The sequence below is a fragment of the Mytilus trossulus genome, chromosome 6 (assembly GCF_036588685.1).
Source record: "Mytilus trossulus isolate FHL-02 chromosome 6, PNRI_Mtr1.1.1.hap1, whole genome shotgun sequence".
NCBI classification, from domain to species: Eukaryota; Metazoa; Mollusca; class Bivalvia; order Mytilida; family Mytilidae; genus Mytilus; species Mytilus trossulus.
The window spans coordinates 64,177,383-64,195,125 of NC_086378.1; the positions used below are offsets into that span (position 1 = coordinate 64,177,383).

Sequence of the window (17,743 nt, forward strand, 5' to 3'; positions counted from 1 at the left end):
TAGATTTTGAATTGGTATGTCACATTGACAAATCAGCTTGTGTTTAATCTCATATTACTAAATTTGTGGATTCAGATTTTCTACATGAATTAACGGACTTTTGACAATAATATACCAGTATTACTTTTTCGATCATATGATGGAAGGATCCAGCATTTTTTTTAAAGGGGAGTGTAATTCTGGAAAACTGTATTTTAACCAAATTTTCTAATGAGTTTTTTTTACCCCTCCCCTGAATCAACTACAGGAAGAATAAAGAAAAACAATGCCTGTTTATGAAAAAAATGTAATACACGGTTATATGCTATTTTCATATTGTAAAGCAATTTTTACATGATTGTTTAAACATCCTTGTTTGTTAAAACATATTTTTTGTTGAATTCTTTCATTTAAGGGTATATTTTACCAATCATTTTCTTCTGTTAATAAAATGTAGAATACACTTAATTTGTTTATTGCTTTATTTGTCAAGAAAATTAAATTGAAATCGAATAGGTGAACATTGACAAACCTATGTCATTAAATTATTACCTTTTAGTTCTAGCAAACCCATGCTAAGGGGTCATCCACAACATAGAAAACTAAAAAATAAACAACACGAACCCCACCAAAAACTAGGGGTGATCTCAGGTGCTCTGGAAGGGTAAGCAGATCCTGCTCCACATGTGGCACCCGTCGTGTTGCTTATGTGATAATAAATCCGGTAGTCTAATTCGGTAGGTCACATTCATGAAAGGGAAGGGGATTGTAGTTACGACATAAGGAACATATGAAATATGATAGACAGGATCTTCTTTTTATTAAGAATGATTGATTCTTCTCTTGAAATCTAAAAATGGTTGATGTACACTCTTTGTGGGAGGTTGGGGGGTCTGAAAAAGTGTGTGTTTTGTACACTTTGGAAAATGGTTGACATTATGGATGACCCTTAACTGGAAATATACATAGTTAACCTTTCCACCATATTCTGTATGTGTCTGTCTGAAATCAGAAGCCTGTTAAGTGGTTGGTTTTTGTTGCTGCACCTGGTATATCATATTTCTTTTTTATGCACACCCATTAGAGGGGGCATTAAGTTTTACCCTCTTCCATCTGTATGTTTGTCCCAAAATTGATTTCCGATATTTAAGTTGAGTTTGCCTCTACCAAATGTTGTGAAACTTATACACAATGCTTATTATCCCAAAACACAGATCAAGTTTGAATCTTGGTCACTTTTATCATTCTAGAGATATGCTTCTTTACAAATGGAAAAATTTCATTTTTTTAGCTCACCTGGCCCGAAGGGCCAAGTGAGCTTTTCTCACCACTTGGCGTCCGTCGTCCGTCGTCGTCGTCGTCCGTCGTCGTCGTCGTTAACAATTTACATTTTGAACTTCTTCTAGAGAACCACTGAATGGAATGGAACCAAACATGGCATGAATGTTCCTTATGAGGTGCTGACCAAGTGTTGTTACTTTGTAGCCGATCCATCATCCAAGATGGCCGCCAGCGGGGGACTTAGTTTAACATAGGACACTATGGGAAATGCATACAAATGACTTCTTTTAGAGAACCATTGAATGGAATGAAACCAAACATGGCATGAATGTTCCTTATGAGGTGCTGACCAAGTGTTGTTACTTTGTTGCCGATCCATCATCCAAGATGGCCGCCAGCCGGGGACTTAGTTTAACATAGGACCCTATGGGAAATGCATACAAATGACTTCTTTTAGAGAACCACTGAATGGAATAAAACCAAACATAGCATGAATTATCCTAATGGGGTGCTGACCAAGTGTTGTTACTTTGTAGCCGATCCATCATCCAAGATGGCCGCCAGCGGGGGACTTAGTTTAACATAGGACCCTATGGGAAATGCATACAAATGACTTCTTCTAGAGAACCACTAAATGGAATGAAACCAAACATAGCATGAATATTCATTCCTTATGGAGTGCTGACCAAGTGTTGTTACTTTGTAGCCGATCCATTATCCAAGATGGCCACCAGCGGGGACTTAGTTTAACATAGCACCCTATTGGAAATGCATACAAATGACTTCTTTTAGTGAACCACTGAATGGAATGAAACCAAACATGGCATGAATGTTCCTTATGTGGTGCTGACCAAGTGTTGTTACTTTGTAGCCGATCCATCATCAAAGATGGCCGCCAGCAGGGGACTTAGTTTAACACAGGACCCTATGGGAAATGCATACAAATGACTTCTTTTAGAGAACCACTGAATGGAATAAAACCAAACATAGCATGAATGTTCCTTATGGGGTGCTGACCAAGTGTTGTTACTTTGTAGCCGATCCATCATCCAAGATGGCCGCCAGCGGGGGACTTAGTTTAACATAGGACCCTATGGGAAATGCATACAAATGACTTCTTTTAGAGAACCACTGAATGGAATGAAACCAAACATGGCATGAATGTTCCTTATGAGGTGCTGACCAAGTGTTGTTACTTTGTTGCTGATCCATCATCCAAGATAGCCGCCAGCCGGGGACTTAGTTTAACATAGGACCCTATGGGAAATGCATACAAATGACTTCTTTTAGAGAACCACTGAATGGAATAAAACCAAACATAGCATGAATGTTCCTTATGGGATGCTGACCAAGTGTTGTTACTTTTTAGCCGATCCATCATCCAAGATGGCCGCCAGCGGGGGACTTAGTTTAACATAGGACCCTATGGGAAATGCATACAAATGACTTCTTCTAGAGAACCACTAAATGGAATGAAACCAAACATAGCATGAATGTTCCTTATGGAGTGCTGACCAAGTGTTGTTACTTTGTAGCTGATCCATTATCCAAGAAGGCAGCCAGCGGGGGACTTAGTTTAACATAGGACCCTATTGGAAATGCATACAAATCACTTCTTCTAGTGAACCACTGAATGGAATGAAACCAAACATGGCATGAATGTTCCTTATGTGGTGCTGACCAAGTGTTGTTACTTTGTAGCTGATCCATCATCCAAGATGGCCGCCAGCGTGGGACTTAGTTTAACATAGGACCCTATGGGAAATGCATACAAATGACTTCTTTTAGAGAACCACTGAATGGAATGAAATCAAACATGGCATGAATGTTCCTAATGTGGTGCTGACCAAGTGTTGTTACTTTGTAGCCGATCCATTATCCAAGATTGCCGCCAGCGGGGGACTTAGTTTAACATAGGACCCTATAAGGAAATGCATACAAATGACTTCTTTTAGAGAACCACTGAATGGAATAAAACCAAACATTGCATGAATGTTCCTTATGAGGTGCTGACCAAGTGTTGTTACTTTGTAGCTGATCCATCATCCAAGATGGCCGCCAGCAGGGAACTTAGTTTAACATAGGACCCTATGGGAAATGCATACAAATGACTTCTTTTAGAGAACCACTGAATGGAATAAAACCAAACATGGCATGAATGTTCCTTATGAGGTGCTGACCAAGTGTTGTTACTTTGTAGCCGATCCGTCATCCAAGATGGCCGCCAGTGGGGGACTTTTGAATGAAATTAAACATGTTCCTTTTCTTATAAATGAGGTTGTGTTGTCACTTTTAGCCAAATTTTATATTTTTTTATATGATTTCAAAAACCCAAGTAGAATCAGGTGAGCGATACAGGCTCTTGAGAGCCTCTAGTTTTGTTTCTTTTCCCTTACTTTAGTAAGTTTTTGACTTGAACAAATTATATAAAACCTATACACAATTCCAATTACCACAAAACATAGATCAAGTTTGAATTTTGGTACTGTTACAAATGGGTAAAAAAAATCTGGTTTTGGGATTTCTGTTCTCTTAATTAAATTCACCTCAACCAAATGTTTTGTAATGTATACACAATGCTTATTACCACAAAACTTGAATGTAGAAATAGTCATTTTTATGCCCTACCTTCGATAGTAGAGGGGCATTATGTTTTCTGGTCTGCACGTCCATTCGTCCATCTGTTTTTTTCGTTCTGTCCGTCTGTCCCGCTTCAGGTTAAAGTTTTTGGTCAAGGTAGTTTTTAATTAAGCTGAAGTCCAATCAACTTCAAACTTAGTACACATGTTCATTATGATATGATCTTTCTTATTTTAAAGTCAAATGAGACTTTTGACCCCAATTTCACAGTCCACTGAACATAGAAAATAAAAGTTTGAGTTTCAGGTTAAAGTTTTTGGTCAAGGTAGTTTTTAATGAAGTTGAAGTCCAATCAACTTGAAATTAGTACACATGTTCCCTATGGTATGTTCTTTCTAATTTTAATGCCAAATTGGATTTTTTACCAATTTCACGGTCCCCTGTACATGGAAAATGATAGTTGGAGTGTGGCATCCATGTACTTTGGACACATTCTTGTTAAATTTCTTGAGTTATGTCCCTTTATAACATTATATGCAAGCTGGGGCATGATCTGTGTCCCATGGACACATTCATAATTGATTTGTTTTGTACATAAATCAGGTTGTTAGTTTTTTTGTTTAAAATTGGTTTTCATTTTTGTAAATTCATGGCCTTTTATTGCTTTTTAAACGAGATGGGTTTGCTAATTATGTAGACTACTGTGACCTATAGATGTTGACTTTTACATCATTTGGTACCTGGTGGAGAGTTGTTTCATTGGCAATTTGACCACATTTTCTTATTTTTGTTTTGACTTCATTGTTTTCCTGGGGAGTTATTCATGGCAAGCCAGGTCTTTCAAAACTCACCCTGTTTTAAAAGACAAGAATTTTTCTGGCCACATAATACTTCCTTGTGTTTCTAAAATCTAAACTTCCTATGAGTTTATTTAGGATCAATAGTAAATACCTGGGGACTATACCATATAAGAAGTGGCTACCAATAAAATCATGTCTGTCCTGAATTCTGAGTTGAAAAAGATATCATTGATTCATAATATTATCAATTAGAAAACTATCCACCAGAGTTAAAATAATGTGACCAGTAGCAATGTTTGGGGCAAAGGATGTGGTACATAAAAATAAGGTATGTGCAACAGTACAACATAAGAAAGAACTATAACAATTTGTAAGGGTTCCGCGGAACCCAGTGTCTCGCCTACTTTTGCTGAAAATCACAGGCTCAACAAAATGAGGAAAAAAATCAATAAAAATATTCCTCTTGGTACTATTCTTTGATTGTAAGAAGCTTCTGTCCAAAGTTTAGTAAAAATCCAGGATAGTTTATGAATCTAATAAATGTTTAAAAACTGCAGACTGTATGTAGTGTTAACTGGAAGAAAAACTAAGTCCATTTATAAGTAAAATACAGATACACAGGTACAAAATATTAACAAAATTTCCATCTAAATACTACCTTTTGATCATAAACAAGCTTCTGTCGAAATTTGGTCCAAATTAAAAGTAGCATAAGAAAGTTATTAATTTTTTTTTTCAATTTAACCACAGAGTGAATGTGTTGTTTCCTGGCAGAAAGTCCATTTAAAAGTAAAATACAGAAAAAAATGATTTATTTTTTCACAAAATTTACTTCTGAAAATTATCTTTTGATCATAAACAAGCTTCTGTCCAAGTTTGGTACAAACCCTGGTTAGTTTAAGAAAGTTATTAAAATTTTAAAAACTTGAACCACAGAGTGAATGTAATGTTTCCCCGCAGAAAAACTAAGTCCATTTTTAAGTAAAATACGAAAAAAAATGGAATTTTATTTTTACAAAATTTACTTCTGGATACTATCTTATGATCATAAACAAGCTTCTGTCCATGTTTGGAAGTAATCCAGTATTGTTTAAGAAAGTTATTAAAATTTCAAAAACTTTAAGCACAGAGTGAATATTTGTGGCCGCCACCGCCGCCAACGGAATGTAGGATCGCTTAGTCTTGCTTTTTCGACAAAAGTCGAAGGCTCGACAAAAATCAGTTGAAAAAGGTTTAACTCATTTAGATGGATACAAATAGAAAAACAATTTACTAAAACAGAAAGTGGAATTGGCTGGGTACTTGTACATCCCAACAACCAAAAGGTTCAGATCTGAGAGTACTCATAGTTACTGACACCTAATTAATAGTCAAAAACAACTAATTAAACAAGAGTACACATGCTGAAATGTCTCATCTTTTACTAACCATTAGTATTTGATGATAGTCCTAACAATAAAGCTTTACTACAACTATAACATCAAATTAACATGATCCAAGAAAATGAGGTCAAGGTCAGATAAACCAGCCTGGAAATACATGTACACCTTACAATCAATCCATACACCAAATATGCTTTAAATATAGTTGACCTTTTGCACATTGAAGAAACAAACTTCACCAGGAAAATGAGACCAATGTCAGATGAACCCTGCCAGACAGACAATGTACCCGGTACACCTTATAATCATTACATGCTTTAATTATACATGTAGTTGACCTTTGGAATATAATATCTAAGAAACTTAACTAAACAAGGAAAACTTAAGACTGACCAATGAACCATGAAAATGAGGTTATGGTCAGATGATAATTGTCAGATAGACATATATACCTCAGGGTGCGAAATTTCTTGCTACATTGAAGACCTGTTGGTGACCTTCTGCTGTTGTTTTTTTCTATGGTTGGGTTGTTGTCTCTTTGACACATTCCCCATTTCCGTTCTCAATTTTATATATACACCTTACAATAATTATTTACAACAATTATAATTGACTTATTGACCAAAAATTAACATTGAGCAATGAACCATAATAATGAGTTCAATGTCAAATAAAACATGCCACACTGACATATACATTGTAAAATATTTTGATACAACATAGTTGAAATATTGCATACAGTATAAGAACAGACCAAAACACATACAGGAGTGCATATGCTGAAATGTCTTGCCTTATTTACTAATCATTGATATTATGTTGATAGTCATAAATATAAAGCTAATTACTACAAATATCACATAAAATTAATATGATCCAAGAAAATGAACTCAGGGTCATATAATCTAAACAAGAAATACATGTACACCTTACAATTTTTCAACACTAGTTTGTTGACATATTGCTTATAGTTTTTAAGTCACTGACTTAACCAAGAAAACTAAAGAACCATGAAAATGAGGTCAAGGTAAGATGAACCATGCCAAACAGACATGTACAGCTTACAATTCTTCCATACAACAATTATAGTTGACATTTTGCCTATAGTTTAAGGAAAAAGGACCAAAACACAAAAACTTAACACTGAGCAATGAACCATGAAAATCAGGTCAAGGTCAAATGAAACCTGTGAGACTGACATGCACATCATAAAATAAATGCATACATAGTTGACCTTTTGCATATAGTAAAAGAAAAAAAACCCAACCAAAACTCAAAAACTTAACTTTGACCAGTGAACCATGAAAATGAGATCAAGGTCAGAAGACATCTGCCAGCTAAACATGAACACCTTACAATCATTCTATACACCAAATATAGAAGACCTATTGCATACAGTATAAAAAAAAAACAGACTAAAACAAATACTGAACTATAACCACTGAACCATGAAAATGAGGTCAAGGTCAGATGACATCTGCCAGTTGGAAATGTACACCTTACAGTCCTTCCATACACCAAATATACTAGACCTATTGCTTATAGCATCTGAGATATGGACTTGGCCACCAAACATTAACATTGTTCACTGATCCATGAAATGAGTTTGAGGTAAAGTGAAAACTGTCTGATGGGCATGAGGACCTTGCAAGGTATGCACGTACCAAAGACAGTTATTTATTACTCTTAATAAGAGAGAAATTAACATTGCAAAAAATCATGACTTTTTTTCAAGTAGTCACTTAACCATAAAAATGAGGTCAAGGACAATGGAAATGTGATAACTGGAAACTACGTTACATGAGGAATCTATATACAAAGTCTGAAGCATCCAGGTCTTCCACCTTCTAAAATATAAAGCTTTTAAGAAGTGAGTTAATGCACTGCCGCAGCCACTGGACAAAAGTCGCAGGCTGGACAAAAATTAACTTTGAACTACTGAACCATAAAAACGAGGTCAAGGTAAGATGAAACCTGCTAAATAAATATTATACCTTATAATCATTCCATACACACAAAAAAAAGTAGACATACTACATACAGTATTAAAGAAACAGATTAAACACAAAAACTTATAACGATAACATCTGAACCATAAAAATGAGGTCAATGTCAGATGACAACTGTGAGTTGGACATGTACACCTAACAATCATTCTATACACCAACTATAGTAACCCTATTGCTTATAGTATCTGAGATATGGACTTAACCATGAAAAACTTAACCTTGTTCACTCATTCGTAAAATGAGATCAAGGTCAAGTGAAGACATTCTGGCACACATGAGGACCTTGCAAGGTATGCACATACCAAATATAGTTACCCTATTACTCAAAATGAGAGAGAAATTAAGAACACTAAAAATCTCAACTTTTTTAAGTAGTCACTGAACCATGGAAATCATGTCAAGGACGATGGACTAATGACAGACGGAACTTCATAACATAATTTGTACCTTTTTTCCAAATCCAACTTTAAAGTTTTAAGCCATTCCTGATGCATACAAATATAGAAATGTTCTTTGGACACACAGAATGAGTGTTATTTTCTTTGACCTTTTTTGAAAAAAAGATGTACTCTAGTTTCTTATTAGGTGTGATTGCAAAGTACTCTTATAAAAGAGAACTTTTATTTAGTAAACATTTGCATAATTAACACCTTATATTTGTAAACAGATTTCTGTTAACTCCTTATTTGGTCATGTTTTATTTCAGGGCCTTTTAAAGCTGACTGTGCGGTATGGGTTTTACACATTTTTGAAGGCTGTACGGTGACCTATAGCTGTTAATTACTGTGTCAATTTTGACATTCAATGTTTTTAGATTTTTATACGACCCCAAAAAAAATTTTGGGATCGTATAATGGTATGATGTCGTCGTCTGCATCGTCGTCCGAAGACACTTTGGTTTCCGGATAATAACTTTAGTTAAAGTGAATAGATCTTAATGAAATTTATTTCAGAAGGTTCAATACCACAAAAGGAAGCTTGGGATTGATTTTGGGGATGATGGTCCTAACCGTTTAGGAATTAAAGGCCCAAAAGGGGCCCAAAACAAGCATTTTTCTAGTTTCAGGATAATAACTTATTTACAAGTATTTCAATTGCTCTGAAATTATACCGCAGTGTTTAAAATCACAAGTAGAAGGTTTGGATTCATTTAATGGGTTATGGGGCCAAAATTTAGGAATTAAGGGCCAAAAACGGGCCAAAACAAGCATTTTTCTAGTTTCCAGACAATATATGGTGTGTAATTGCATAGATTTCTCAGAAATTGTACCACAATATGTAACATATAAGAAAGGGGAAGTTGGGATTAAGTTTTGGGTTAATTGCCCTAAATATGTAGGAATTAAGGGCCAAAAAAGAAGCATGTTTCTAGTTTCCAAACAATCATGACAATAACTTGTGTTTAAGTGTATGGATCTCTCTGAAATCGTACTACAAGTTTCAATATTACAAAGGAAAGCATGGGATTGAGATTAAGGGTTATTGCTCCAAGGGGGGGTCAATAAATTGGGGGGGGGGGGGGGGTTTACCAATTTTTTAAGGATTTTTTTTTTTTAATTTTCAAATTTCGAATTTTGAAAAGTTTCAAGAAGAAATATTCAGTTGCACAGTATTGTGCAATAGATGTGTTAGATCTTTGACCACATTAATGTTGTGGCAAAAACCTATATTAAGTCAAAAATTTTATCACAATGAAAATTCAGACAGTATCAACACAGGCACTTGTCTCAAAAAAAAATCCTATATACCTTAATTAAGGAATATAGGAATATTTTTTTGAGACAATTGCCTGTGAGTTTCAATCTTGAATATTGTGACCAAATTTGCCCCAACTGTTCAAGGTTTGACCACTGGGGTCAATTTGCCCCAACTGTTCAAGGTTTGACCACTGGGGTCGTATAAAGCTGCACCCTGCGGAGAACCTGTTTTTTTTCATATTTAGCTGTAGTTTTTTTAAATTTTAAAGTGCCTGACTTCTAGGCTATATACATTATACATCTTTATATTCCTTTTGTACAGTTCAGTAATAAGGCAAACAAAAGAATATGTTTTCAAAATATCCAGGATTCATAAGCACTCAAACTGTATAAACTGTAAGAGTCTTGTTAATTATTTTAATTTAAATTTAAATATAAGTTGAATACTTTAAAATATCAATATCAATATGTTAAAATACAATTATCGAAAGTGACAACCACTAAGCAGATTGCTGATTTTGGAAGTTACAATTATTTTTCGTGTTCATTTATTGAAATGAGGTTGGATTGAATACTATATCCAGAATCTTATATGAGTATGCATATGCATAAAATAACAATTTTTTCTTTTGATGAATCTTGCTGTTGAAGCTTTACTTTTGGGGCTGCTTGCTGTAATTTTTTAAATGAAAAATATCCTCCTTTATAAAGTCTCTAAAAGGTTCTGATAACAAAATCATTATACAAGATTGGAGGTCCCTGACTATTGGGACTAAAAGGTTACCTACCAGAAAAGACAGGTCCAAGATCTCAGACTATTTGAACTCATTTTGCTCAATTTTAAGTTTTCTACATAGAGTTTGTTGACTGTTTTGCATTTAGAAGCCAAAGTGTTATATAATCTTCTTCCAACTTAGAGGGGGCCTTAGTGGCTGAGTGGTCAAAGTACTGTATCACTACGCAGTCAACACTGATATTGTGAGCTTAAATCCTGCAGAGGGCATGTGCACTCAACTCCAATCTTAATTGACTAGGATTGCCAATTTTCCTACTAAAGGTTGGTGGTTTTCTCCAAGCACCAGAGCTTCTTCAACCATAAAAACAGACAACCACAATGTATCCCAATAGTGTTGAAAGCCACATTAAACACCAGTCAATCAATCAATGATTGCAGTTCTAGGTCTTTTGTAATTCAAAATTTAAAGGTTCCTTCCAAAATTTCCAGTCCCAGATCTGAAACTCATACTATTTGAACTCATTTTGCTCTATCTTTAGTTTTCTGTTTATGCCAGTTGTTTATATTTTCGTCATGTTTTGGGGGTCATAGCATTGTCTGTTTTTCTTCCAATTCAAGTTTTCAATTGCTCCACTTTTTATCTTCTCTCCCCCTTTTTTGTGACATAAACAACACAGAAGCAATATTGTGACATTTATTAACATTGACTAGAGAGAAAATAAGTTATTGCACATGTCAGTAACAAGAAAGAGTCAAATGATACATAATAGAAAATAGAAAAAAGCAGAAATTTGTGTTATATAGCATTTGTTTATTTTTGTACAACATCACAAAATTATCTCTTTAACGTAGATTCAAATATTTGTCTATACGTTTTAATTAATATCTTTTTCAACATGTGAAAATATTTATACATATCTCACATTAAAGCAAAAGAATATATCTGATTAACTTCAATTAATCTGCAATCACTTAATTTGAAATAGTAGTGGCTAAAATACTTGTAAAGCTAAGATTGAATGAAAACGATGTTTACCTAACTTAAAGAGCAGTTTGTCCATTCAAAGTCTTTAAGCAAAAGTATACTGAATGTTTGTAAAAGTTTATTAAGTAAAGCTCAATATAATTCATGTTTTGTCTTTTAACTTTCATTTTAATTTTGGTAAGCAAAGTTGAATTCTTGGTTGTTTGAAAACATACTTGAGAAAAAAGAGGTATACGATACTCAAATGTACAAATTTAAGGTTTCAAATTTAAAATACCTAAGGTATGAAATCCTGGAAATCTTTTTAAAAATGCTCAATTTCAACTGTAAACTGTCAATCTGATTTTATAAATTAATCTGCCATTTTCAAAACTATGCATCCCTTAAAAAAGTTTGCCTCTCTGAAACACATTTTCTCTTTTTAAAATTCTTCTTCTAATTTATCACTAGCCTTAGTTGTTAGGTTGTAGCGTACTTGAAGAAAAAAATACTGTTTCCCTTTTTAAAAGATTACACACTTTATAGGGCCATTTCAGAATTCATCTATGCATCTTAGATGTATAAACACTATCCACGGCAAAAAAAGAACAAAGTACCGTTATATGTGTAGCATGTTTAAGTATCACATTATTACAATATGACAAAACGCAAGTAATACAAATAAACAGTTAAAAAAATTGAAATGAAAATCTGCAATACAAAACGTACGATATGTTCAACAAAACCATTTGCCTAATAAAATAAAAAACATGAACTAAAAGTGTTAGTCTAAAAATAGTCGGCATTCAATTCAAATCTTTTATCATCTCCCTAAACACATGAATATGTATATGTATATATATATATTTATATTAAAAACAAACATAGTGCTATTAATTTTAAGACAATATTGTAATTTTGCAACTTTCACAACAGATAATTGTTTTAATATTTATACTTATATATGCCAAGATATGGTAAAATGTTTTATTAAGTGTAATTCAATTCAGACCTAATTTTTTTTGTCTGAAAACAATGATATTTTTGGTTTCAAATTCTCATTTTAAAGAAATATGCAACAAGTTGCAAAATTAATAGCTATTACATATGCCATTGTTCAAAATATTTTTTTTTAATTAACATTTATAAAAAAAAATATGAAATAATTATCAGTTGGACTGCAAAACTTTACAGAATTCTGTTTAATAAAAGTCATTTAGAATTTATTCTGTTTTATTTTTGTAAGATGGTAATAAACTGGCTGAGCACACGCAGAATAAAAAATAAACAACAAATATTTTTTTTCAAAATTCTGCAAGGTATCAGTTTCCAGGGAATACAAAATCTTAAAACAATTTCTGGTTATAATTTCCTTGTCTTAAAGAGTGATCAATGTTGCAGTGAAATCTATTTAACTCTGCAATTGACCAGTAAAAATACACACAACTAACTGTACAGAATTTAAAATATCCAACAGTTTCTGAGCATAGTTTACTCATCTTGAATAGATTACTGTCAAATATTAAATGTTATAGTGCTGTACTGTACTTCTTTAGCTTATATGCCTTAACATTTTTTTAGTAAATGGTCATTATTTATTTAATGAAACAAATTTTTAAGCATTCTTACTTTTAAGCAACTGTCATCACAATTTGAATAAACACACGATTTTTTAATGTCATAATACACACAATATTTCTACAAAACATCACAGGAAATCCCATTAAGAATACCTCAAGCACAAAGCAATATTTTTTTTCCTTTGTTTGTTCAACACGCCACAAATATTAACTGTTTAATCCTGATATATATTCAGCTGTTTCCATTTTTAAGCAGGAAGAAAATCAAGAAATAATGGAAATTTAAGATTCACTCTACTTTAAAAAAAAAATGCTATTTTTCTCAAAAAAATTAAGCATATTTGGGAAATTTGGACCATTCGCATGGAAAATATGATTATTTTGATTACAAAATGGTCCCAAATCTAAAGTTATTATGGTTAAAGCAAAACTTCCTTTTTTTTCATTTTGCTGTTAATACAAATACAAGTATTGAGAACACTAATGATCCACTAGTATGACTTACTTTAAATATTTGAAATGAAATCATTACTGAATTTTGATTATATAGTGCAATTACAAAGGAAATTTTGCTCCCACTGCATATCGTATAACCACTGGAAAGTAATTTTTCATTTGAGTAAATGCATCACATACAAAGAAAAGATTATTAAACCTTTAATTGTAAGCAAGATGCCAAAATTTGCCAACATACTATCATAAATACTTATGATGTCTTTTTTTAATACAATTTTTGGTCAAAATATATAAGTTTTCAAAACAAAACTTTGTCAGCATGAAGGAAGATGACCCTACCACACCAGTTCAAAGTTTAAAAGTTTGCACAGCTTTTTTGATAGCATATGTTTATGCAAAGTGGTGGATTTTTAAATTTTTTACAAAGTACATTCGAAATTAAAAAGTTATATACAGTTTTATTAGAGAATTTTAATTTCACATTGTTTCGTAAACTGAGAATCACCTAGCGCTATATTTTTATGTCAGATTTTTTTTTACAGAACTAACTGACATAAATTGATTGAAAACTGGATAGGTTGAGTGTTTATAATAATAATCCAATCTACATAAACTTTATCTGTCGTCTTGGTTTATAATGGGCAAAAAGTTCTGTTTTTGGTACACTAAACTTCTGATTTACCATAGCTCTAAAACTATATACATGTACTTATACTGCAACTGAAGTTATTTACTTTTTCTACTATTAGTTACTCAGAACTTCAGGTGACAAGCAAGACCAGATTATGCCTATTGAAAAATGCTGGTTAATTATCGTAGCCACTGTCAGATAAGAAATGCTACGAATTTCCCAGTAATGTTCTACATTTAAGAGGAAATTATCCACAAATATACACAATATCTCAAAAATGTCATCTTTCCATAAATAGCACAAACATTCACAGAAACTAGAAAATTGAACATCAAGCTTCTCAGGCACTCAGATTTCACATGCATCATGGTCACATATAATCTTTATAAATAATTCCAACAATATTGTAATATCTATATCACACACTGATGTGTTTAACTTAACTGACTACAATATACATAAATAATACTACTATTACTATAATTTGAAGCTGTGAAAATCGGTGAAATCCTCCCAGAAATTGCACGATCCCTTCCCTATTATCTCCTGTTTAATAATTTACATATTTCTCATGCACTTAAAAAGGAAAAATGCATAAAATTGTTCAGTTTGTCATTAAGATCATTGAGACAAAAAGACACTTGTTCTTCATATTTCTGTAGTCATGGTAACAAAATGTATTAATTCTACATGAGTGTATAATGGATAAAGAACTAAATGTAAAATATTTTGAAAAAAGACGTTATCCTCCAGGAATAATTTTAAATAGAAAAAAATAGAATGTAAACTATTGGTTTTCTATTGATAAATACAACAGAAAAAAATATAAAAAAGTTAAATCAAATTTTGGCATGTATAAAACACAAAATATGAAAACTGAAAACATCAACATATACCAGACAATCTATATATGATATTTCAATTTGTACCATGTTTGCTAGTTTGGGTAACAATAAGATCCTGAAATTGATGACAGCAGTGATTTCGACCTGATGTGAATTGTCGAAGAGTGGACTGGCACTCTACGAATAACCGAATACTGCATTATGGGATTGCTGAATGCTGCTATTATATAAAATAACAAAAGTACATATAAGTTCATTGATGCGTTAAACTGAAGATATCAGAGAGGTACAGTCATGAAAATATAAGTTACTTCTAAAACATCTTTCTGATTATATATTACTATGCCATTTACAAAACAAAACAAATGTTGACAACTAAATAATAATCTTTTTCCTTACCCTAGCACTTTTATTAAATGGAATTGTTTAAAAAGAAAAACTGAGACAGAATATTTGAGCTCTTTACAGAATTTCACAAGTCATCAATAAATTAATACCAGACTCGTGACAAATAATTGCAGTATGTATATAAGAGCTCTAAAGGACAAACATTGTCCATTTATCTCTTGTTCCTGGTGGACTTTAGAATTCACAAATGATGATATTGGTGATCTATATTTAGTCAATCATAAATGTCACATTACAGTAAATGTATTCTGCATATATAAGGAGGTGTGGCTTCTGGAACAACGGTAAATGAATATGAATTCTGAAATCCACCAGCGCATAAAAAGGGAATTTCCCCAAGTATTATCTATCATATTCTATATTTATCACATCGAAATACAGATTACTTAATATATTATAGGTAGTACAGAGAATTACATTAGATGTTTGATGACAAATGTATGTGAATTACTAACATAAAAATGCACGGTATTTTCAAGGCAAAATGAAAAGAAAAAACATTTATATCATGAAATATCTGTAGTACTGTGATTTAGCAAGTGACAACAATATAGAAATGGTTTATTTCATATTTCCTCCATTTCTTTTCATCATACTACTTTCACTTTCGATGTCAAGACCAGAAAACAATCCATTTTTTTTTTCTAAAAAAAAAAATTCTAGTCCTGATTATTTGGCTTGGCCTCAACCTTTCTGTGTTACACCTCATCATGAGCAGTCACATTCTAGTGTTTAACATAAATAATCACTGTGTAGGTATTTCTTGGTGATAAACTATTTCATAATTGCACAGTTATAACACATTTAATATTTCAGACGGTTACACAGTACTTCGGAACTTTGCAAATTATGATTGTTTATCGTTTGTCAATTTGTTTACTAATGTCATGGTCACATTGATTCTCACAATGCACGTAGAAATACAAATCACATACAAACGCTGGACAGCCCAAGACTAATACAAGCCACATCCACGTAGATTGTTGGCTATGATTACATCGGTAACAGCATCAAAGACAAACTGGACGTTCTGCGTATCAGTTGCACAAGTTTGATGACAGTAGATTTCTTTCGTTGAACTTTTGTTCTTAGCTTCAAACTGTGCCTGGATATAAGCAGCTGCCTCCTCGTATGTTTGATTACCTGTAAAAGACATAGGATAAGATTCTTGTGAACAAAACTCAGATACAAGACATAGGATAAGATTTCTATGCTCAATACTCAGATACAAGACATAGGATAAGATTTCTATGCCCAAGACTCAGATACAAGACATAGGATAAGATTTCTATGCCCAAGACTCAGATACAAGACATATGATAAGATTTCTATGCTCAATACTCAGATACAAGACATATGATAAGATTTCTATGCTCAAGACTCAGATACAAGACATAGGATAAGATTTCTATGCTCAAGACTCAGATAAAAGACATATGATAAGATTTCTATGCTCAAGACTCAGATAAAAGACATATGATAAGATTTCTATGCTCAAGACTCAAGATACATCAGGAATATCCTTCATCAGGTATGTCTAAGGTGGTACCTAGCACTACAGGGAGATAACTCTGTAAAGTCAGCTAAACCTTTTAATTATGTTGTGTTGTAAAAGGAATATTAAGCTTCTCAATGATCAAAATTGGTGTCTTTCAAACTGCTATATAACCAGTGTAATTTTTCTGACAAAACACTTGGTTCAAATTTTTTGAAATTTTTATATTTTTGTTAAAGGGTCAAAGTAAATACTTTGACAAAATTTTATGAAAATTAAAAGAGCCAAATTAATTTTAGTGAAAGTGTTGGGTACCACCTTAAGACTAAAAGTTTGGGGGGAAATTATAAAACTGTTAAAAACTAGCAACTACATTCAATAAAGATTATAGATCAGGTGTTCAATGTACTCCATAACTTTGATCTCTGAAAACCCAAGTTTCCAACAAAGTCTGGTTTATTCATATATAAAGGTTTCTCACTCTATTTAGTCTACAGATGCTCCACAATAAGTTAAAGTTATAAGTGTTGTACAATTATTTGTCCTATTTATAAATTATTTCTTGCCAAGTTTTCTAACAAATACATCCATGTGGCCTAAGTTTGTTTTCATGTTTGACTTGTTTCTGTTTTTTACAGAGGGATAAATAAGCAACTTCTGCCATTTTTCAAGATTTTTTACCTATTTAATCTACCAAAAAATTCCACTCAAACTAGTTGAACTTGTAATATGTTATGACCTTTTATCTATCGCTCAACAATGTGCAAGGCCTAACTTTGACTTTGAGAAGAAAAACAGAAATTACAGTGCTGATCTATTGTTTTGTGTTTTTCAAATGTGTGCAATACATTGATATACCATAAACTTTCTTTTTAATTCTAAAAATTTGTTCTACTTTTT

The 17,743-nt window shown here is 32.6% G+C and overlaps 1 protein-coding gene across 3 annotated transcripts in view; it reads right to left on the reverse strand.

The window, feature by feature from the left end:
- Window positions 1-11,144: 11,144 nt before the first annotated feature.
- LOC134721675 (guanine nucleotide-binding protein G(o) subunit alpha) overlaps window positions 11,145-17,743 on the reverse strand; it is a 40,136-nt gene continuing 33,537 nt past the window's right edge. For all 3 annotated transcript variants that reach the window (XM_063584827.1, XM_063584825.1, XM_063584826.1), the window contains one exon: window positions 11,145-16,491. In XM_063584827.1, the coding sequence (XP_063440897.1) occupies window positions 16,304-16,491 (188 nt within the window). In that variant the 3' untranslated portion in view covers window positions 11,145-16,303. The remainder of the gene's footprint in view (window positions 16,492-17,743) is intronic.